Source organism: Myripristis murdjan, chromosome 18 (assembly GCF_902150065.1).
Source record: "Myripristis murdjan chromosome 18, fMyrMur1.1, whole genome shotgun sequence".
NCBI classification, from domain to species: domain Eukaryota; kingdom Metazoa; phylum Chordata; class Actinopteri; order Holocentriformes; family Holocentridae; genus Myripristis; species Myripristis murdjan.
The window spans coordinates 23,368,724-23,390,318 of NC_043997.1; the positions used below are offsets into that span (position 1 = coordinate 23,368,724).

Genomic DNA, 21,595 nt, shown 5'->3' on the forward strand with positions numbered 1-21,595 from the left:
CTTTTTTTTTTTTTCAAACTTTTCCTTTCCTTGTTATGTCCTTCCTGCTGCTCTTTGTTAATTCAATCTAATCCATTGTAGCAGAAATGGCCTCAGACTTTGGATTACAAACCTTAACAAAATCTAACAAAATATGGAGCTCTGGGGTGAAGCAGACAGCATAATACTGTATGTTGATCTACAACTAGCACGCACTCCAACACACTCCAACACACTCCAACACACTCACCGGCCTGTACTTTCCGTCTTCATCGGTGCATCCGCACTCGCTGGGTGGGACACACTTGTCTCCGCTGAGGATGAGCCCCTCGTTGCAGACGCATCCCTCCACACAGGGCTTGTTACAGGAGCCGCCGGGGCCCGCGGGCTCCTGGCAGCTGGGCTGGGGGCAGGCGGGGCCACAGTGGGTGTAATTACTGCCTGGAGGGCATTTCAGGGCTGGAGGAGGGCAGGGAGCGGGAGGTGGAGGTGGAGGACACAGTGTAAACAGAGGTTCGGCAGGTGGAAAAGATGGAGGCGTTTTTGATCAGAGAAAATAGAAGTTTTGAAAAACACTCTCCAGTTTTCTTTGGTCAGATCCGAGAGGCCGACCTCACACAGCGGCAGCTTTCATTCATTCATCACCTTCAGTAGGAGCTTCACCTCACTGTCCCTCCATATGAACCCTTGTTGCTGTCAACCAACTTTCATTTATTTTTGGTAACTTTTTTCTGTGTCTTTGTGCATCCATTTGTTGCTTAATGATAAAATAAAACACATTTTAAAAATTAATAAGGTGATGGTTTTAGTGCCCCTGTAATATTCCTTTGACCACAGAATGGTGAATATGGGGCAAAATTAAAATAAGTAAAAGGGAATACAAGGTATTTCTGTTTGTAAACTGGGTGGTGAGGACATCCTCACACACACACACACACACACACACACACACACACACTTACGACAGAAGGTGTTGTTTCTCCATGCAATGGGAACCCCAGCAGCAGCACACAGGTCGGCGTAGCTCTCTATGGCCTGGCACAGCGCCACCGTCTGGCCTCCCGTGGCACACAGGTCGTAGATGCAGTTGGAGAAGTAGGGGCCAGGGGGCACGACAGCATGGCACTCCTTGAAGACACCTGAGGACAGACAAAAAGAGCTGTGGAGGTGTGCGGGACAGTGGAGGGGACTCCAGCGAGCCTCACCTAAACTCTGAAACTTTTTATTTGCAGAACAGAGTTTTGATAAAACTGTGAGGGCGACAGAATTGTTTGTTTGCTGGTATTTGCACTGTGTAGAAGTGTCGTTAGAGTTTAAAAATTTCATTCATTCTTAAAGTGGAAGTCAACACAAGCAGAAAAAATCTGCTGTACTGCCCTCTAGTGGTTGAAAACTCCAGGACTGTTGTACTAAAAATACTTGCTGCCACTTTGCTGCCAAATTTATATATATATATATATATATATATATATATATATATATATATATATATATATATTCCAATTTCAATATTTCCGTTAAAGGTTCGCTTGCTTTTGGTGCAACTTTGATAGTTATATTTATTCGTTTATTTAATCTAATAGCAATTCTCGATTTTTTGGTATTTTTTAAAAAAAAAAATTTAAAATACAATGATGGAACTTGAGTGGAGATATTTTGTATATACTTGCAACAAATACTGTGTATTTTCAATTTATTTTAAGCATTTATTTATATTAATTGAGGGATGATTTCAGTGATTTCAACTGAAAAAGATGTGAAATAAGGCCGTAGTTTACCAGCTGAGTGTGTGTGGTTCTCACAGTCGGCCAAAACACGAGGCAATTTGCACATTTTTTATTGTTGGACATAAACAGGCTTTGTTTATGTGGTTTCATTTATTGCAGCTTTAAAGTTTCAACAGTAAAGATAGCCGAAAATTACCCAGCCAATACGCGCGCACGCACGCGCGCGTGTGTGTGTGTGTGTGTGCATCTTACCGTTGGGATCAGTGATCATGCCGCAGCTCGTGGGCTTCTTGGCCTCCTCCTCCACATTCTTGTCGCAGTCCTCCTGTCCTCCACCGTTGGTGCAGCTGAGGAGGAGATGGAGGGATGGAAGGAGGAGCAGAAGGATGAAGAGAATAAAACAAAAGAATTGGGATGAATGATCTTGAGCTGTGACAGCTGAATGTACACAACTGTTTCATTTCCTTTGCAGAATCCTGTTACTGTTTGCTGCTGGGATTTCTCCTCAGTAAGGTGCTGAACTGAGCCTCATGTTTAGCGGTGGTGTGTGTGTGTGTGTGTGTGTGTGTGTGTGTGTGTGTTCTGATATTATCTGTGCAGTGTGTGTGTGTGTGTTGACTCTTTGTGGTACTCACTCAGGCCGTGGGTCCGGCACCTGCCAGCTGTCTCCCAGCTCGTTGGTGTTTGCAGCCGGTTTACCGTCTGGTTTAATGTTGTCGTCTTTAGACTGCCCGTTGAAGTTTCCTGCCAGGACACAGACAGAGTTCATTATTATTTAAATTAATTTAAAGACACTTTATTTTTTCAAAAACATGGGAAAAGAAGTGATGAGCAAATTAGCAAGAAATAATCCAAAAATGTGTGCATTTTTTATTATATACATACATATACATATATATACATATACACATATACACACACACACACACACACACATATATATTTATATACACACATATATATGTATGTATGTATGTGTGTGTGTATATATATATATATATATATATATTTTTTTTTTTTTTTTTTTTAATTACAATATATATACCACATAATTTAAAAAAAATAATAATTGAAATAAAAATAGATAAAGTGAATTCATAGACAGTTTACAAAAAAAAAAACTTTCAAAGTATGAGCCTGTCCAGGGGCTCCTGGGGGCCCTGGGTCCTCACCACACAGGCCGCAGAGCAGGCCGCTGTAGGAGGTGGGCAGGGTGACGTCGGCGTGGTGGTTGCCATCAAAGCGCACCCTCAAGCCAAAGGCCGTCTCCAAGACAACAAACTTGCCACTCAGGTAGATCTTAACCCCGTTGGTCAGAGTCAGCGGGGGGACGACAGCGGTCCCGTTCACCTGGAGAGAAGACACAACAGCACAGGTGAGCTGGTCATCAATACAGAGCGTTAAAGGAGCGCTCTCTGCTTGTCAACATCAATGAAGTGAACTGGATCAAAATTTACTGAAAAGAATTAAAAGTTACCATTTTATGTTTCTGCAAACCAACAAATACATTGAAATGTCAACATTTCTGACTCAAAGAGACACCGCATGTCAACATTTAGCCGTATAACCAATGAGGTGGAGCCTGAGTCAGAATCACCAGACTGTGAAAGCACTGGGCAGAGTCAGCTTGTTAGCTCCTTTAGCCACTTACAGCTGCCTCATCAGCTTTGTTAGCCAACAAACTACCTGGTTAAGGTCAGGAAAAGGTCATGGTTATGGCTAGATAAAGGTCATGGTTAAGGTTAGATAAAGGTCATGGTTAAGGTCAAAAAAGTTAGATAATATTCAAAACACAGTGTTTTTCAGACACTTAAAATGTGACAGTTCAAGGTATCCTTGGTTTGCAGAAAATGTAAAATGCATTTTTCCTGGCAGGTCATCTGAAATCCATTCAGTGTCCAGATCAAATGTGCAAGCAGAGCTGGGACAAAAGCTCACAGGACAGGTGGAACTTCAGAGCTGCTGGTCTAAAGTTTTCACTTCTTTGAAAAAAATCTGATCCACTGTCTGCTCATCAAGACACCGTCTTCCTTGTACTTTTCTATCACTGTCAGATTACTAGGCTTTGATGTGTGTCTGTCTCCAGCTCAAAACTAAGTTCCTTTTTGTTCCCTAAAGCAAGAAAAATGATTGACCTCCAATCCCAACCCAGTGGCACACAATGTAAAATCCATCTTTGAGATGGTCTCATTTATTTGCAGCACTTGCATTAAAGCTGTGGTTGTACATAATGAGGTAAAGATGTGTTGATGTTCAAATGAGAGCTAAACGGAGCAGCTTCACTGCAGTAGACGGGGTGACAGCTGCCACTTGCCTGGACTTTGCGGCCCTTGCCCAGGATGATGGTCATGCCGTTGACGTTGATCACCACGGCCTTGACATAAGAAACCTTCTTGTTGCTTCCTCTGTGTTCATTCTGCGTGTCCACGGTGAAGTACGGCAAGCCGGAGGTCTCGTTGCAGGGTTTGGTCAGGGTGTAGGAGCAGGCTCCCATGTAATGGTGGGTGGTCTTGTCGAAGGTTGTGTAGTGGGGGTCGCCAGATACTGAGCAGATACCAGTTCCTGCAGGACGGCAACGGAGGGAAGTATTTAGCAGGGATGTCATATCTGACCAGAGATGTGCATGTGCGTGTGTGTGTGTGTGTGTGTGTGTGTGTGTGTGTGTGCGTGCACATACCCAGAGGGTGGCATCCATATTCTCCATCTTGTAGCTGGCAGCTCTCGGTGGCGGGGGCACAGCTGGTGTTATGGCACTGGATCAAACCTCCACCCTGACACACACACTTCTGCTCACATCCCTCCACATACCAGTTCTCACCAGCCTGACACACACACACACACACACACACACACACACACACACACAGAAGAGATACACAAAATAGTATGTGTACAATCAGTTCAATGTATTCGGTGTACAAAAATGAAATATGGCAGAGTATCAAGCTAAAACTTCCTCTTTCGATGTGAACTAGCTAATACTTCAATCTGTGCTGGGTTCAGGCAACCAATGGCTGACATTATGCAAATTAAATTACACACACGTCTCTTCTTGACTAGGGACCAGTTCACCTGTTGAAAACTGGGTCAACATCAGATTTCTTGTGTTTGACGCTTTGTGTTGAATATTGTTTTTAAATGCTTGTCTGATGCCTTTCACAAGCATTTAACCCTTTGAGACCTGAGCAAATTGGCTTGATTTCTTTCAAAAACATGGGAAAAAAGACAGTGAGAAATTAAGCAAGAAATGACCCACAAATTTGTAAGAAATTAGTAAAAGGTAAAAAAAAAAATTACCTGAAAATTGAAAAAGAGAGAGACAGAGAGAAAATTATAAGACAGAATTAGGCTTCATTTCAGGTTATTTACTTTTTTTTTTTTTCAAACTTTTCCTTTCCTTGTTATATCCTTCCTGCTGCTCTTTGTTAATTCAATCTAATCCATTGTAGCAGAAATGGCCTCAGACTTTGGATTACAAACCTTAACAAAATCTAACAAAATATAGAGCTCTGGGGTGAAGCAGACAGCATAATATTTTGATCTACAACTAGCACATGCTCAAACACACTCATAAACACTCCAACACACTCCAACACACTCACCGGCCTGTACTTTCCGTCTTCATCGGTGCATCCGCACTCGCTGGGTGGGACACACTTGTCTCCGCTGAGGATGAGCCCCTCGTTGCAGACACATCCCTCCACACAGGGCTTGTTACAGGAGCCGCTGGGGCCCGCGGGCTCCTGGCAGCTGGGCTGGGGGCAGGCGGGGCCACAGTGGGTGTAATTACTGCCTGGAGGGCATTTCAGGGCTGGAGGAGGGCAGGGAGCGGGAGGTGGAGGTGGAGGACACGGCGTAAACAGAGGGTAGGCAGGTGGAAAAGATGGAGGCGTTCTTGATCAGAGAAAATAGAACTTTTGAAAAACACTCTCCAGTTTTCTTTGGTCAGATCCGAGAGGCCGACCTCACACAGCGGCAGCTTTCATTCATTCATCACCTTCAGTAGGAGCTTCACCTCACTGTCCCTCCATATGAACAGCTACCCTTGTTGCTGTCAACCAACTTTCATTTATTTTTGGTAACTTTTTTCTGTGTCTTTGTGCATCCATTTGTTGCTTAATGATAAAATAAAACACATTTTGAAAATGAATAAGGTGATGGTTTTAGTGCCCCTGTAATATTCCTTTGACCACAGAATGGCGAATATGGGCCAAAATTAAAATAAGTAAAAAGAAATACACGGTATTGTATTTTTATACTGGGTGGTGATGACATCCTCACACACACATACACACACACTTACGACAGAAGGTGTTGTTTCTCCATGCAATGGGAACCCCAGCAGCAGCACACAGGTCGGCGTAGCTCTCTATGGCCTGGCACAGCGCCACCGTCTGGCCTCCCGTGGCACACAGGTCGTAGATGCAGTTGGAGAAGTAGGGGCCAGGGGGCACGACAGCATGGCACTCCTTGAAGACACCTGAGGACAGACAAAAAGAGCTGTGGAGGTGTGCGGGACAGTGGAGGGGACTCCAGCGAGCCTCACCTAAACTCTGAAACTTTTTATTTGCAGAACAGAGTTTTGATAAAACTGTGAGGGCGACAGAATTGTTTGTTTGCTGGTATTTGCACTGTGTAGAAGTGTCGTTAGAGTTTAAAAATTTCATTCGTTCTTAAAGTGGAAGTCAACACAAGCAGAAAAAATCTGCTGTACTGCCCTCTAGTGGTTGAAAACTCCAGGACTGTTGTACTTCTAAAAATACTTGCTGCCACTTCGCTGCCAAATTTATATATATATTGTTTCCAACTTCAATATTTCAATTTAAGGTTCGCTTGCTTTTGGTGCAGCTTTGATAGTTATATTTATTCGTTTATTTAATCTAATAGCAATTCTCGATTTTTTTTTTTTTTTTTTTTTAAAGATACAATGATGGAACTTGAGTGGAGATATTTTGCATATATTTGCAACAAATACTGTGTATTTTCAATTTATTTTAAGCATTTATTTATATTAAAGTTACAATAATCAAAATTGCTGAGGGATGATTTCAGTGATTTCAACTGAAAAAGATGTGAAATAAGGCTGTAGTTTACCAGCTGAGTGTGTGTGGTTCACACAGTCGGCCAAAACACGAGGAAATTTGCACATTTTTTATTGTTGAATATAAACAGGTTTTGTTTATGTGGTTTCATTTATTGCAGCTTTAAAGTTTCAACAGTAAAAATAGCCGAAAATTACCCACCCAATACGTGTGTGTGTGTGTGTGTGTGTGTGTGTGTGTGTGTGTGTGTCTTACCGTTGGGATCAGTGATCATGCCGCAGCTTGTGGGCTTCTTGGCCTCCTCCTCCACATCCTTGTCGCAGTCCTCCTGTCCTCCACCGTTGGTGCAGCTGAGGAGGAGATGGAGGGATGGATGGAGGAGCAGAAGGATGAAGAGAATAAAACAAAAGAATTGGGATGAATGATGTTGAGCTGTGACAGCTGAATGTACACAACTGTTTCATTTCCTTTGCAGAATCCTGTTACTGTTTGCTGCTGGGATTTCTCCTCAGCAAGGTGCTGAACTGAGCCTTATATTTAGCGGTGGTGTGTGTGTGTGTGTGTTCTGATATTATCTGTGCAGTGTGTGTGTGTGTGTGTGTTGACTCTTTGTGGTACTCACTCGGGCCGTGGGTCCGGCACCTGCCAGCTGTCTCCCAGCTCGTTGGTGTTTGCAGCCGGTTTACCGTCTGGTTTAATGTTGTCGTCTTTAGACTGCCCGTTGAAGTTTCCTGCCAGGACACAGACAGAGTTCATTATTATTTAAATTAATTTAAAAGACACTTTATTTCTTTCAAAAACATGGAGATGAGCAAAATTAGTAAGAAATAAAGCAAAAATTTGTAGCTTAGTGGCAAGAAATTATTGAAAATTACCAGTATACTTGATATATATAATTAAATTACAATAGATTTACCACAAAATTAAAAATAATAATACTAATTGAAATAAAAATAGATAAAGTGAATTCATAGACAGTTTAAAAAAGTATGAGCCTGTCCAGGGGCTCCTGGGGGCCCTGGGTCCTCACCACACAGGCCGCAGAGCAGGCCGCTGTAGGAGGTGGGCAGGGTGACGTCGGCGTGGTGGTTGCCATCAAAGCGCACCCTCAAGCCAAACGCCGTCTCCAAGACAACAAACTTGCCACTCAGGTAGATCTTAACCCCGTTGGTCAGAGTCAGCGGGGGGACGACAGCGGTCCCGTTCACCTGGAGAGAAGACACAACAGCACAGGTGAGCTGGTCATCAATACAGAGCGTTAAAGGAGCGCTCTCTGCTTGTCAACATCAATGAAGTGAACTGGATCAAAAGTTAATGAAAAGAATAAAAAGTTACCATTTTATGTTTCTGCAAACCAACAAATACATTGAAATGTCAACATTTCTGACTCAAAGAGACACCGCATGTCAACATTTAGCCGTATAACCAATGAGGTGGAGCCTGAGTCAGAATCACCAGACTGTGAAAGCACTGGGCAGAGTCAGCTTGTTAGCTCCTTTAGCCACTTACAGCTGCCTCATCAGCTTTGTTACCAACAAACTACTTGGTTAAGGTCAGGAAAAGGTCATGGTAAAGGTTAGATAAAGGTCATGGTTATGGTTAGATAAAGGCCATGGTTAAGGTTAGATAAAGGTCATGGTTATGGTTAGATAAAGGTCATGGTTAAGGTTAGATAAAGGTCATGGTTATGGTTAGATAAAGGCCATGGTTAAGGTCAGGAAAAGGTCATGGTAAAGGTTAGATAAAGGTCATGGTTATGGTTAGATAAAGGTCATGGTTAAGGTTAGATAAAGGTCATGGTTATGGTTAGATAAAGGTCATGGTTAAGGTTAGATAAAGGTCATGGTTATGGTTAGATAAAGGTCATGGTTATGGTTAGATAAAGGTCATGGTTATGGTTAGATAAAGGTCATGGTTAAGGTTAGATAAAGGTCATGGTTATGGTTAGATAAAGGCCATGGTTATGGTTAGATAAAGGTCATGGTTATGGTTAGATAAAGGCCATGGTTATGGTTAGATAAAGGTCATGGTTATGGTTAGATAAAGGTCATGGTTAAGGTTAGATAAAGGTCATGGTTAAGGTTAGATAAAGGCCATGGTTAAGGTTAGATAAAGGTCATGGTTAAGGTTAGACAAATGTCAAATGCATTTTTCCTGGCAGGTCATCTGAAATACATTCAGTTACCATTTTACAAGGAAGACACCGTCTTCCTTGTACTTTTATATCACTGTCAGATTACTAGGCTTTGATGTGTGTGTGTCTCTCCAGCTTGAAACTAAGTTCCTTTCTGTGCCCTAAAGCAAGAAAAAGGATTCACCTCCAATCCCAACCCAGTGGCACACAATGTAAAATCCATCTTTGTGCTGGTCTCATTTATTTGCAGCACTTGCATTAAAGCTGTGGTTCTCCATAATGAGGTCAGGATGTGTTGATGTTCAAATGAGAGCTAAACGGAGCAGCTTCACTGCAGTAGACGGGGTGACAGCTGCCACTTGCCTGGACTTTGCGGCCCTTGCCCAGGATGATGGTCATGGTCATACTATTTTAAGCATTTATTTATATTCAAGTTACAATAATCAAAATTGCTGAGGGATGTTTTCAGTGATTTCAACTGAAAAAGATGTGAAATAAAGGTCATGGTTAAGGTTAGATAAAGGCCATGGTTATGGTTAGATAAAGGTCATGGTTATGGTTAGATAAAGGTCATGGTTATGGTTATGGTTAGATAAAGGTCATGGTTATGGTTAGATAAAGGTCATGGTTAAGGTTAGATAAAGGTCATGGTTATGGTTAGATAAAGGTCATGGTTATGGTTAGGGTTAGATAAAGGTCATGGTTATGGTTAGGGTTAGATAAAGGTCATGGTTAAGGTTAGATAAAGGTCATGGTTATGGTTATGGTTAGATAAAGGTCATGGTTATGGTTAGATAAAGGTCATGGTTAAGGTTAGATAAAGGCCATGGTTATGGTTAGATAAAGGTCATGGTTATGGTTAGGGTTAGATAAAGGTCGTGGTTATGGTTAAGGTTAGATAAAGGCCATGGTTAAGGTTAGATAAAGGCCATGGTTATGGTTAGATAAAGGCCATGGTTATGGTTAGATAAAGGTCATGGTTAAGGTTAGATAAAGGCCATGGTTAAGGTTAGATAAAGGTCATGGTTAAGGTTAGATAAAGGCCATGGTTATGGTTAGATAAAGGTCATGGTTATGGTTAGATAAAGGCCATGGTTAAGGTTAGATAAAGGTCATGGTTATGGTTAGATAAAGGTCATGGTTAAGGTTAGATAAAGGTCATGGTTAAGGTTAGATAAAGGTCATGGTTAAGGTTAGATAAAGGTCATGGTTAAGGTTAGATAAAGGTCATGGTTAAGGTTAGATAAGATGGAAGGTAAGGATGTGTTGATGTTCAAATGAGAGCTAAACGGAGCAGCTTCACTGCAGTAGACGGGGTGACAGCTGCCACTTGCCTGGACTTTGCGGCCCTTGCCCAGGATGATGGTCATGCCGTTGACGTTGATCACCACGGCCTTGACATAAGAAACCTTCTTGTTGCTTCCTCTGTGTTCATTCTGCGTGTCCACGGTGAAGTACGGCAAGCCGGAGGTCTCGTTGCAGGGTTTGGTCAGGGTGTAGGAGCAGGCTCCCATGTAATGGTGGGTGGTCTTGTCGAAGGTTGTGTAGTGGGGGTCGCCAGATACTGAGCAGATACCAGTTCCTGCAGAACGGCAACGGGGGGAAGTATTTAGCAGGGACGTCATATCTGACCAGAGATGTGCATGTGTGTGTGTGTGTGTGTGTGTGTGTGCATGTGTGTGTGTGTGTGCGTGCACATACCCAGAGGGTGGCATCCATATTCTCCATCTTGTAGCTGGCAGCTCTCGGTGGCCGGGGCACAGCTGGTGTTGTGGCACTGGATCAAACCTCCACCCTGACACACACACTTCTGCTCACATCCCTCCACATACCAGTTCTCACCAGCCTGACACACACACACACACACACACACACACACACACACAGAAGAGATGCACAAAATAGTATGTGTACAATCAGTGTTGGGTTCAGGCTACCAATGGCTGACGTTATGCAAAGAAAATAAAATTAAATAAAATTAAATAAAATAAAATAAAATAAAATAAAATAAAATTAAATTAAATTAAATTAAATTAAATTGCAAAATTAAAAATAATAAAAATTCAGTGTTGCCCCTAGACTTTTATTCTTGTCAGTGTGGAAAATCTCTGTAACAGCATGTTGATCATGGGAACTAAATCAATAAATACACTGAGTTTCTGTGTACAAAAGAATGTCAATCGGTGCTTTGTAAGCAGCAATCCAAAACAGTGTTATGCTTTGTTGTCACTGTACTGTCAGCTGGGTAGGGTTTCCCCAGATGAATCAAATGTGAGTGAGCACTGTGGTTGTCGCCACTTACAGGATGGTAGCTTCCACTGGGATCAACACAGCCACAGTCTTTGAGCGGGACACACTTGTCATTGCTGAGAATGAAGCCTGGGTTACACTGGCAGCCCTCAACACACACGTCCTGGCAGCCCGGCGGTCCGACCACACCGAGGCACGTCTCCGGACACGAGCTCACACACATGGAGTAGGAGCTGTTAGGAGGGCAGGCCAGGGCTGGATGGAGGGATAAATGGAAGTTAGGATGGAGTGTGGAATAGATGAAGGGCGAGACAGAACACTGCAAAAACGCAAAATCTTACCAAGAGTATTTGTCTTATTTCAAGTCAAAAATGTCTTATTTCTAGTCAAAATATCTCATTACACTTAAAATAAGACATGATCACCTCAGAAGTAAATTGTTTTTAGACATTTTTCACTTATTTCAAGTGAAAATTCACTTGAAACAAGTGAAAATTTGCTTGTTTCATTGGCAAAATTTGCCAGTGGAAAAAGTGAAAATTCACTTGAAATAAGTGAAAATTAGCTAGAAACAAGAAACAAATTTTGCCAATGAAACAAGCAAATTTTTACTATTTTCAAGCAAATTTTCACTTGAAACAAGAGACAGTTGTCTAAAAACAAGTTATTTCTGAGGTGATCATGTCTTATTTTAAGTGTAATGAGATATTTTGACTAGGAATAAGACATTTTTGACTTGAAATAAGACAAATAATCTTGGTAAGATTTTGAGTTTTTGCAGTGATATGAATGAATGGGCAGATAGAGGTCGAGTTGGAGGGAGGGATGGGGGAAGCAAAGGAGGGTAGGACGAATGGATGGAAGATTGGATGAATGAATGGATGTATGAGTACAGAGAGGGATTAAAGGAAGACGGGATTGATAGAACAAAGACAGGAATTACAGGATGACATCGAGATAGCAGATTGGTACTGGATTCAACTCTGTGTCACTAGTATTTATGTTGCTTCTCTCTCTCTCTCTCTCTCTCTCTCTCCCTCTGCTTGAGGAGCTGCAGATGAAACAAAGCCTCTGTCTGAGAGCCAAGGAGATGATCCATGACATGACTGGCTCCATGCTCGTCCATAAAACAAGACTTACGGCAGAAGTCTGGAGTCCTCCACTGGTGGACTTTGGCTCCGGCGCTGAGGCAAGCGTCGGTGTAGGCCTGCAGCTGATCACACAGCACACGCTGCTGGCCGCTGAACTGACACATGTCGTACACACAGCTCTGGAAGAACGGAGTCGGATCCACCACACTGATACATTCCCTACGGGAGGAGGTCCAAAACAATTAGATCCATAAATCGAAGCTGGAGTCAGACACATTGAGAAAGTCGTGAAGAACACAAAGAAGCGAAAGATCTGTTGTGTGATGAGAAGATGGATGGCAATTTATTCAAATGATGTGCTATAGATCATACAGTAACACTAACCAGATTTGCCAAAATTTGCCAATCCACAAGATTTTAGGTTCCCAAGCTTTTCATGTCAAGGGACCCACATATTACACCACGGATCCCCCTAAAATTTCATTCTAGGGAACCTTGAGACAGTAGTAAAGTTTGTGTTCATGTGCAGGATAAAAAATGAAATAATTTATTTGGGCCAGAGAATATTGGCTATTTTTACTTAATATCCACTGAAACATATAAATGAATTTTGTAGGGTGTATGAGGTGGTTGCCAGGTTGTTACTAGACAGTTTCTAAGGCATGCTGGAGATCAGTGGAGAAGTGGAAGAAGTGGGAGAAGCATAAGAGGCAGAATAAATACAATAAAAACAGTAAATACAATAAATATAATGCTATAAATGAAAAGAAAAATGAAAACAAAAACAGAGCAAGACAGAAAGAACAAGAGGGGAGTGGTGATGGACTAAGAAAAACGTAAGCGATTGCTTGTGTGTGTGTGTGTGTGTGTGTGTGTGTGTGTGTGTGTGTGTGTGTGTGTGTGTGTGTGTGTGTGAATGCAGTGGTAAAGTTATGGACCCTGTCATATTGGAATGTCTGGACTAGCTTGTAATCTTTATGGGATTGATCTATGCTGCTTAGAGTGGTGTGTGTGTGTGTGTGTGTGTGTGTGTGTGTGTGTGTGTGTGTACGTGCGGTGCAGAGTCCAATACTTAAGTTGTGATATACAGATTAGAGCAAGCTATTGTAATCTAAGATCAGATAAATGCATAGATAATCTTTGTTAAGATACTATCAAAACAATCTGAATGTGTGTGTATGTGTGTGTGTGTGTGTGTTTGTGTGCGCGCACATGTGTGGAACGTATTTATCTATAGGAGGACCCGGTGGATTATCATCTAATCTTTATGTCAAGATATTTACATCCCGGGTTATCTTTGTCAGGGTTTGTTTGCGTCATAATGTGAGAAAACTTGAGCTCTCAGAAAATCACAATTTGCCTTTGAAACACAACTTTGACACCTTATGTGTTTCAACATGTTGCTCAAGGGCACTTCAGAGGGGTGGGGGTTTGTACTTGTGAAAGCAAAATAAATTAAAAAAAAAAAAAAAAAGGTCCTCACCTGAAGGGTCCAGCAGGGTCTTTGATTTTTCCACACTTGTCTGGTTTCACCACCTCGGCCTCCAGTTTGGGGTCACAGTCGGGGTCAGGCTTGGTGCCTGGTGTGCACCTGGTAACATCCAAACACACCTAGAGTGGGCCCTTACTGTCAAAATCACATGTGGGTATCAAATTCTGTGTGTGTCTGATTTGCTTCGATTCCGCTTCGGTTCCTCAAGGACTTTTCTAGAAGAAGGTTTTCGACGATATCAGTGCTTTAAATTTTGAGGTTCTCCAATCATATTCAAATTTCACTGATTAGTAAACATTCAAGCTATTCGGCCTGGTGTGCATGTGTTCCGTCCCTCTGACAGCCGCATAGAAAACGTGATGTATTGAGTACATTTGTCACGTGGACGTCTGTGACTACATAAAATGTGTAATTCCCAAGGAACTTCCGAGGGAATCGCAATATTCCTTGATCGCGGTGAGGGGATGTACGGTACGGGCCCAAACTCACGAGTCATCCTCATCCTCCTCCGTCTGCCAGCTGTTGCCGAAGTCGTTGGTGTTTCCGACCAGGGTGCCATCTGGTTTGGTGAAGTCGTTGCTCGGGTTCCCGTCATAGTCGCCGCAGAGGCCGCACATCTGGTCGTGGTAAGAGCTGGGAGGACGGACAAGCACACAGGAGACTTAGGGATTAAGAGATGAGGAGGAGAGTCTTGGCCCTGAAGTGGAGTAACACTTCTAAACCATCATTGATTGAAGGCAGAGGAGCTGATAACCCAAGACTGTTGGACGGATTTATTATGACGAGTATGAGATCAGTGATGTTTCTGTGACCTTTGAACTACAGCTTGCACAGATGCCCTTTTCATTCCCAAAGTAGATTTTCATGAAATATCCATATTAAATACATCATCTGAGCTCTGTTTTGCTGCTGTGACCATCAACCAGTCACGTAGTGGGAAATAATGAAGTACTGTGACCTTCAACAAATGACAACTGGAGAGCCGCACAACTTCCACATTCATTTCTACTTTTCCCAGGGCTCCTACTGCTGTGTTCATGTTGACATCAAATTTCAATTTGGTTTTAGTCATAGTTTTTTTTTTTTTTTTTTTTTTACTAAAATGTCATTTAGTTTTTAGTCATATTTTAGTCATTTGAATTGTTTCAGTTTTAGTCCTAGTCCCTCCTAAAATTAGTTGTGACTGGATGTCTTCCCGACTCGTCCCTCCCTAACATTATGGTCTTGTTTTTATTCACTTAAAAAAGTGTCAGTAGATTTTGTCATAGTTTTTGTCATCATAAATTATTTTTTATTCAGTTATTGTCTTGTTTTTTTGGTGTCATTGATGAAAACTATGACAAAAATCAGTGAAATTAACACTGTTCTGCAGATTTGATTTTTAATTTTTTTTTCCCTAAAAAAACTGGCACCAAAATAATACTTTCAGCGCATGAATGAATTCTAACAAAGTGGATTATACCAATATAAAAAACAAGTCCTGATACCCATTTTGTTGGTTTTTGTGTAATTACAATCAGGTCTTCCGGCGTGAGGTTACTATGCCCAAGTGTCCTGCAGATGCTACCTGCTGGATCTACTTTCCAGTTCAAATAGGATGACAAGGAAAGAGACTTTTAGTTTCTTGAAAGAAATGGCACCAGGACTTGTTGTTTTTTAATATGTTGGTGTTTATAAAGGTGCTAAAACTGTTATTTTGGGAGCTGTTTTCTGGATTAGCAGCCCAGGGGAGAGCAACTATGGAGGAGATTTCACCACCGTGTGGACTCATATCACCCCAGGGAACTATACAACCCAACACTCTACCAAAGTTTAATTTTACTAATTCAAACCAATTGTCTAAATATCTGTTTGTTATAGAATGGATCAACACCACACTGATTGTATGTGGGAAGCACATAGCCTGAAATGAATTTCAAATGACTAAGTTCCTAATTTCATTTTGATTTATGTGACCCATTATGGTCTAAATACCATTTCCTTCCCACCCTGGGAATAATAAAATTCTAGGTATAACACTGAAATTTCTTCAAAATTTAATGGCATGAGTTTTGAAGATGATGATCACAGTATAAATGTCTCTGCTTCGTGTTTAAGTAACCAAAATGATCCTAACGTAACGAAAAGATGACCACATTTCAGACTCAGGTGCTCACTTTCTTCACACGGTCGCCATATTTGATTTACTCGGGGTGGGAAACAGATTGTAAGCGTGTTCTCAGCTCATTAGGAATGTTCCACCTGCTTGTTGAATTTGACCATACCAACCTGGGAACTGAGATCTGGGCATAGTGGTTTCCATCCCAGCGTACCCGCAGGCCGAAGGTCGTCTGCAGAGTGACGTACTGACCGGCAAGACTCAGAGAGATGAGAGGAGAGGGAGAGTGAGGGAGGGCAACACGACGTCCGTTCACCTACAAGACAAAGGGAAGACAGGACTGAGGATTAGACTAAGAGAGAAGGCGATGTTAACAAGAGAAGATGTTAACAAGCCAGCTCTAGGTGTTTCCATTAAACTGTCAGGTAGCACAGGGATGTTGCACAAAGAAAATGTGAATTAGAGGGTTTTGATCAGTGGGCTAAAAGAATAAATCCGCTTCTTGAACGTCAACTATATTTTTTCTCAAATATGAACTGGCATTGAATAGTATTAAACATGTTTTTCGGACTGTTTTGCTTAATGTTGGCCATATTCCATGATTAACAACAAGTCACAGAAGACACAGTGAGACCTGGGCAATATTCTAATATACCAGCTATTTTTTATACAACTATAATGGAGACTTAGGCCTATACATTGTATGTGTTATTAAAGACCGGGCTTTTCCCAATTTTGAGGTAATTTTATGGAAATTTACCACTTCCATTTAACAGTTCTAATTCATTGCATTGCAGTTTGTGTAAAAATACTTTGACGGAAGCGCATGAGGATTTGGATCACTGGGCTCTCGGTGTGCCGCAGGATAAAACAAGACGAGCGTTCTTGCGATCTGTTTGATTCGTCCGCAGATCACAGCAGAGGATGAGGAGTGACAGTATGAAGAGATTCATAGGATTACAGCATTAAAAGAGATGAAAGTGAGGGAAAAGACGAGGAGAAAGCAGAGAGATATAAAGGTACAGAGAACAAGTGATGAGCGGCGATTCCGTGCAGTTTCACTAAGATGCGGGATTAAGAGATACATGGAGAAACGGGGGTGGATGTGTGCGTGCACGTGCATGCATGCATGTGTTTCAGCCACCCACCCTTGATGATGTTCGATAGAGAAATGATCTTAAATGTAATTGCTCTCTGCATTGTGTGCAGGATAATCATTCATATTGAGGCAGATTTGACAACAAGTGCTAAAAATGAAATATCTGAAAGACTAAAAAGACTGAAAGCTCCATGATCCAAGAGGTGATGTCCAAAAGTGCTTTGTTTTCCACCCACTACAGTAGTTGTCTACGGGAAATGTTATCCTTTGAAAACATTTTGATCAGATACCACCAAAGTATTCATGACTATTACTGCCCACAGTAATGGCGGGGCCCCTGAAAAGGTCCAGTGAATGGGCCCTCCCCAAATTTGCCTGGGGCTGGCCTGGAGTTCGGGTAGAGGCGGGTGGCTGAAGGCTGGGTGATTGGGTTGGTGGTTGTCTGGTGGTCATTGGGGGGTTAGGTTTAGGGTCAGGGTTGGGTGTCTGGCATGGAATAAGGGTTATGGTGGAGGCTGGAGGCTGGATGTTGGTCTATGGGGGGTTAGGATTAGGGTCAGGGTCAGGGTTGGGTGTCTGGCCTAGAGGTCAAGGACCACCAGAAGCTGGAGGGTGAGTGGCTGAAGACCAGCTGGCCACTGGTGTTCAGTGGGTGCTAAGGTGTCTGGCCTGGAGGTCATGGAGGACTAGTACTATGGAAGACAGTAAATTGTCCTCGTGAACGCGTGCATGAGTGGGTTTGTCTGTGTCTGTTAGCCCGCTGATGGACTAGCGACTTGCCCTGGCTTTATGTTTTTAAGCTCCAATATACAATATGTATTTTGGCCATACTGACCAGTGTTCTTCTGCTCTTCATCAGGGTGACGGTGACTCCATCAACAGTAACGTAGAGCTTCTTGAGGTAGGAGACGCCCGAAACTCCCCTCTCCTCATTCTTCCCCTCAACAGAAAACCAAGGACCTGGAATGGAAAAACAAAACGTATCCAAGGGTTTGGTTCAAATAATGTACTTTGTGTAAGATATGCTGTTAATTTGTTTCTGTAGTTATTTTAAATTTTGTCCTAAAGAAAAATAGGAAAGCCACTGGGTCAAGAAAATTTTGATTGAGTGTTGGGCCACAGGGGTAGGATGTAATTTGCCATGACTGATCCATTAATGGCCGTTTCACCATAATGGTGTTAAATATATGGCCTAACACCTGTCAGTGGTTACTATACGTGCTTTGCAATGTGTTTTTGAAATGGTTTTAATTTACTTAATTTACTCCCATGTGGTTGATTTATCACCATGAATTACATTTTTGACCTTTTACAGGATGTATTCTTATTCTTCTTTTACTGCCAGTTTATTATTATTAACTGCAGGTTTCTGACAGGTTAGGGTTAGTGGCAGCTGCAATAGGCCTATATTTATACTATGTATTGAGTCTGTCATAAATACGGTATGTTATAATTGAATTTCTAAGTGACTGGTTACCGGTGGTGTTCCTGCAGGTCCTGGCCAGTGTGTAGGTACAGGTTCCCATGAAGCTGTAGAACTTTTTGTCAAAGGTGTTGTAGTGAGGATCTCCTGATACCACGCAGTCCTGAGAGCCTGGGGGGGGAGCGTCATCCAGCGTGATCAACAAAACAACAAAACACCCAAAACTACAACAGAGGCCTTTCAGGCAATCATCTGGTGAGGATACAGCCAGCATCAAAACGTTAATCCCAGTTGATCTGCACCTTTGTTAAGACTGAAGCTAAAGATTGTGTTGCTCCAGTGTTTGTGTTGCTGTCCTCCTCCTTACAGTATTCCTCACTGTGTTGCAAACAGGTTAGCTAGCTGGTAGCTGAAGGGAGTGATGAGGATGAGGACTTACTGGTCGGGTGGCAGCCCAGCTCTCCTCCCTGGAGTTTACACTCGTGCAGTGGGGGGCAGTCAGTGGCACTACAGGTGACGAAGGGAGCGTTGCACCTACACTTCAGCTTACAGTCCTCCACATAAAACTCCTCTCCAGGCTGCGATACACAGGGGACAATCAGTGACAGAGAGATGTGTAAATATGTTAAACCAGAGCAAATTCACTTGATTTCTTTCAAAAACGTTGGGAAAACATGTGCAAATTGACAGTAATACAATACCACACGAGAAAACAGATAAATCCACTAAAGATATGAAATCTATGCAAAATGAGACATTTGAAATTTTTTGAAAATTTGTGAAAATAAAGACATATACAATATATTACCTATCTGGAATGCACATATGTAAATCTGCATGTGTATTGCAGATATATAGAGAATGTGACAATGTACAACAAATTTGCATGTGCATTACTGTCTCCTGTCATTATCAGAATATACTAATAGATGTAGGAGAGGTCATTACAAGAAAACCAGTTTAATTATAATTTCAGATTTAAAATGACATGATCAGATATTTCATTTGCAGATCTAGATAACTGTGCAGCAAGTTCAGATCTGGCTATGTGCATTAATCCTCACTGTTCACCTTGATCAAAGACTCCAGATGGAGTGAGCAGATGTGCAGAAAATGTGTCCACAGATATGAAGTGACTCATATGAAGGCAAGATAGAGAAATATGTAGAGATCACACACACGTTACCTCATAGTACTGCCCGTTCGTGTGTTTGCAGCCGCATGAGCTCTTCTTCACGCACTTGCCCGCGCTCAGCACATATCCAGGATCACACACGCAGGCCTCGGAGCAGGGACCGCCACAGCCAGAGGGAGGCTTGCCGACGCACGTCTCCTGGCAGGGGCTGGCACAGGGCTCGTAGTGGCTGTTGGGAGGGCAGCTCAGAGCTGGGAGAGAGAAGCCAATGCTAAGTCAAAGAGAGGTCATTTAAACTGTCACCTCACAGCTACAAGGTTGCAGGTTCAATTCCCGACCATTTCTGTGTGGAGTTTACTTGCTCTTTCCATGCTCTCCCAAGTTTCCTTTAGCAGTCAGCTGGATTGGCGAATCTAAATTTTCATAGAACTGGCTTATTAGAGAATAGGGCTCTATTCTTCACTTGTTTTGTCCATCAGACTGAGACTGCATAACCACAGACAGTCTATACAGGGAGATATTCCGCCTACAAGAATATGTGAAGCCACCTCCAGGGGGCGCTGTAGAGCGCATAAACTAAGCTAAACAGAGTAAAATGAACAGCAGTCAATGAGACTTTACCTGAAAACCAAATTTCTAAATTATAATATATTTTTTTTTATTGTACGTCGGTGTCGCTGGGTGGTGAAAATGCACATTTCTGTGTGCCTAGATGAATACTAGGGGAAATCTTGCAGAACTGCCAGAATTTTACCACCCTCAATTTCACATCAGCTGATAACTATGTCTTCATTATAAATTTTGGGCCATGTAAGAATGACAAATAGTCCATTTACCAGTAAATGTTTGGAAATATCTTGGAATCAAATGTAGTGATCATTTTCATAGCATTTAACCCCACTGACTTCCATTTACAGTATTCTGTTTAGTGAGTGCTTAGCACTGCCCCACATGGCCAAAAGGAGGTACTGCACTCATTTTTTTTCTGTCTCACAGTAGCCAGTGGCTGTGGTTTGGCTGAACACTATGAGCATTTGCAGTTTTATTTATCAAGCCATGCATCAATACCTGCAAGGGGTGATGCAAATGTGATAAAACATTACATTTTGAAGCAACCTCTTTCATCCCTGATCCCTCATTCATCCATCACTCCCTGCATTCTTCCATTGCTATAACCCTCCCTCCATCCCTTCACTTACGACAGAAGGTTTCATTCCTCCAGGGTCCAATGTTGACCCCGCGGTCCTGGCATTCATTGACGTAGGCTTCGATGGCTTCGCAAAGGATGGGCTTGGCGCCATCCAACTCACACAAGTCAAACAGACAGTCCCTGAAGTAGTTCTGAGAACACACACACACACATTTAGTTCCTTCGCAGCTATTTCAATACCATAGTAGTGGTCAGTTTACAGCCATTGCAGATGCTTTTAGAACAGAAAAATATCAGCTCCATGTGGGGACCGACAAATCTCCAATCAATTTTTATTGAACAAACACCAGGAAATTAATTACGTATCATGGTGCATCACGGTGATATAAGTTATATAAAGACTGAACCTTTTCAGCAAATTAAAAAATTGATTTATTCTATTTGCCTTGTAATGAAAAAGAAGATTAAAAATATCCGGGCACTATTGCCCAGGCAAATAAAGGGGTGTATATTTTCAGAAACTACATTATTTAAACTTTTACTTTCATATACTGTATGCATATTTCTTGAAATATATGTGAACATTGTGTGTGTGAAAAGAAGAAGAAAACTGAAAACAAAACGAGAACAAGACAGAAAGAACAAGAGGGGAGTGGTGATGAACTGAGAAAAAAGTAAGCGCTTGTGTGTGTGTGTGTGTGTGTGTGTGTGTGTGTGTGTGTGTGTGTGTGTAACCACTCACATTAGGGTTTACTTTGGGGTGGCAGCTGGCAAACGGGCCCTTCTTGTCCAGCAGGATGCCACAGTATCCAGAGCTCTCATACAAACTCTGCTCTTCATCTGTACAACCTGGGATGGTGGTGTTGGGTTTCTTATTGCAGCTGCCAAGAGAGACAGAGGGTTACAGATCCATGTGTGTGTGAGTGTTATATAACTATAAGTTCACGAACAAAGGCCATGCCTCAAACACATCCC

The 21,595-nt window shown here is 42.2% G+C and overlaps 1 protein-coding gene across 1 annotated transcript in view; it reads right to left on the bottom strand.

Annotated features, from left to right (window-relative positions):
• The window catches only part of zanl (zonadhesin, like), a 57,192-nt gene that overhangs the window by 13,955 nt on the left and 21,642 nt on the right, over window positions 1–21,595 (bottom strand). The window contains exons 15-39 of the mRNA XM_030075768.1: window positions 21,363–21,501; window positions 20,670–20,811; window positions 19,522–19,721; window positions 18,775–18,913; window positions 18,390–18,506; window positions 17,748–17,872; window positions 15,984–16,129; window positions 14,205–14,348; window positions 13,707–13,814; window positions 12,273–12,442; window positions 11,185–11,387; window positions 10,584–10,728; window positions 10,217–10,464; window positions 7,779–7,956; window positions 7,371–7,479; window positions 7,004–7,098; window positions 6,010–6,186; window positions 5,309–5,517; window positions 4,384–4,528; window positions 4,021–4,268; window positions 2,879–3,056; window positions 2,342–2,450; window positions 1,959–2,053; window positions 942–1,118; window positions 230–438 (exon numbers count right to left, since the gene is read on the bottom strand). Of these exons, the coding sequence (XP_029931628.1) occupies window positions 230–438; window positions 942–1,118; window positions 1,959–2,053; window positions 2,342–2,450; window positions 2,879–3,056; window positions 4,021–4,268; window positions 4,384–4,528; window positions 5,309–5,517; window positions 6,010–6,186; window positions 7,004–7,098; window positions 7,371–7,479; window positions 7,779–7,956; window positions 10,217–10,464; window positions 10,584–10,728; window positions 11,185–11,387; window positions 12,273–12,442; window positions 13,707–13,814; window positions 14,205–14,348; window positions 15,984–16,129; window positions 17,748–17,872; window positions 18,390–18,506; window positions 18,775–18,913; window positions 19,522–19,721; window positions 20,670–20,811; window positions 21,363–21,501 (3,955 nt within the window). The remainder of the gene's footprint in view (window positions 1–229; window positions 439–941; window positions 1,119–1,958; window positions 2,054–2,341; window positions 2,451–2,878; window positions 3,057–4,020; window positions 4,269–4,383; window positions 4,529–5,308; window positions 5,518–6,009; window positions 6,187–7,003; window positions 7,099–7,370; window positions 7,480–7,778; window positions 7,957–10,216; window positions 10,465–10,583; window positions 10,729–11,184; window positions 11,388–12,272; window positions 12,443–13,706; window positions 13,815–14,204; window positions 14,349–15,983; window positions 16,130–17,747; window positions 17,873–18,389; window positions 18,507–18,774; window positions 18,914–19,521; window positions 19,722–20,669; window positions 20,812–21,362; window positions 21,502–21,595) is intronic.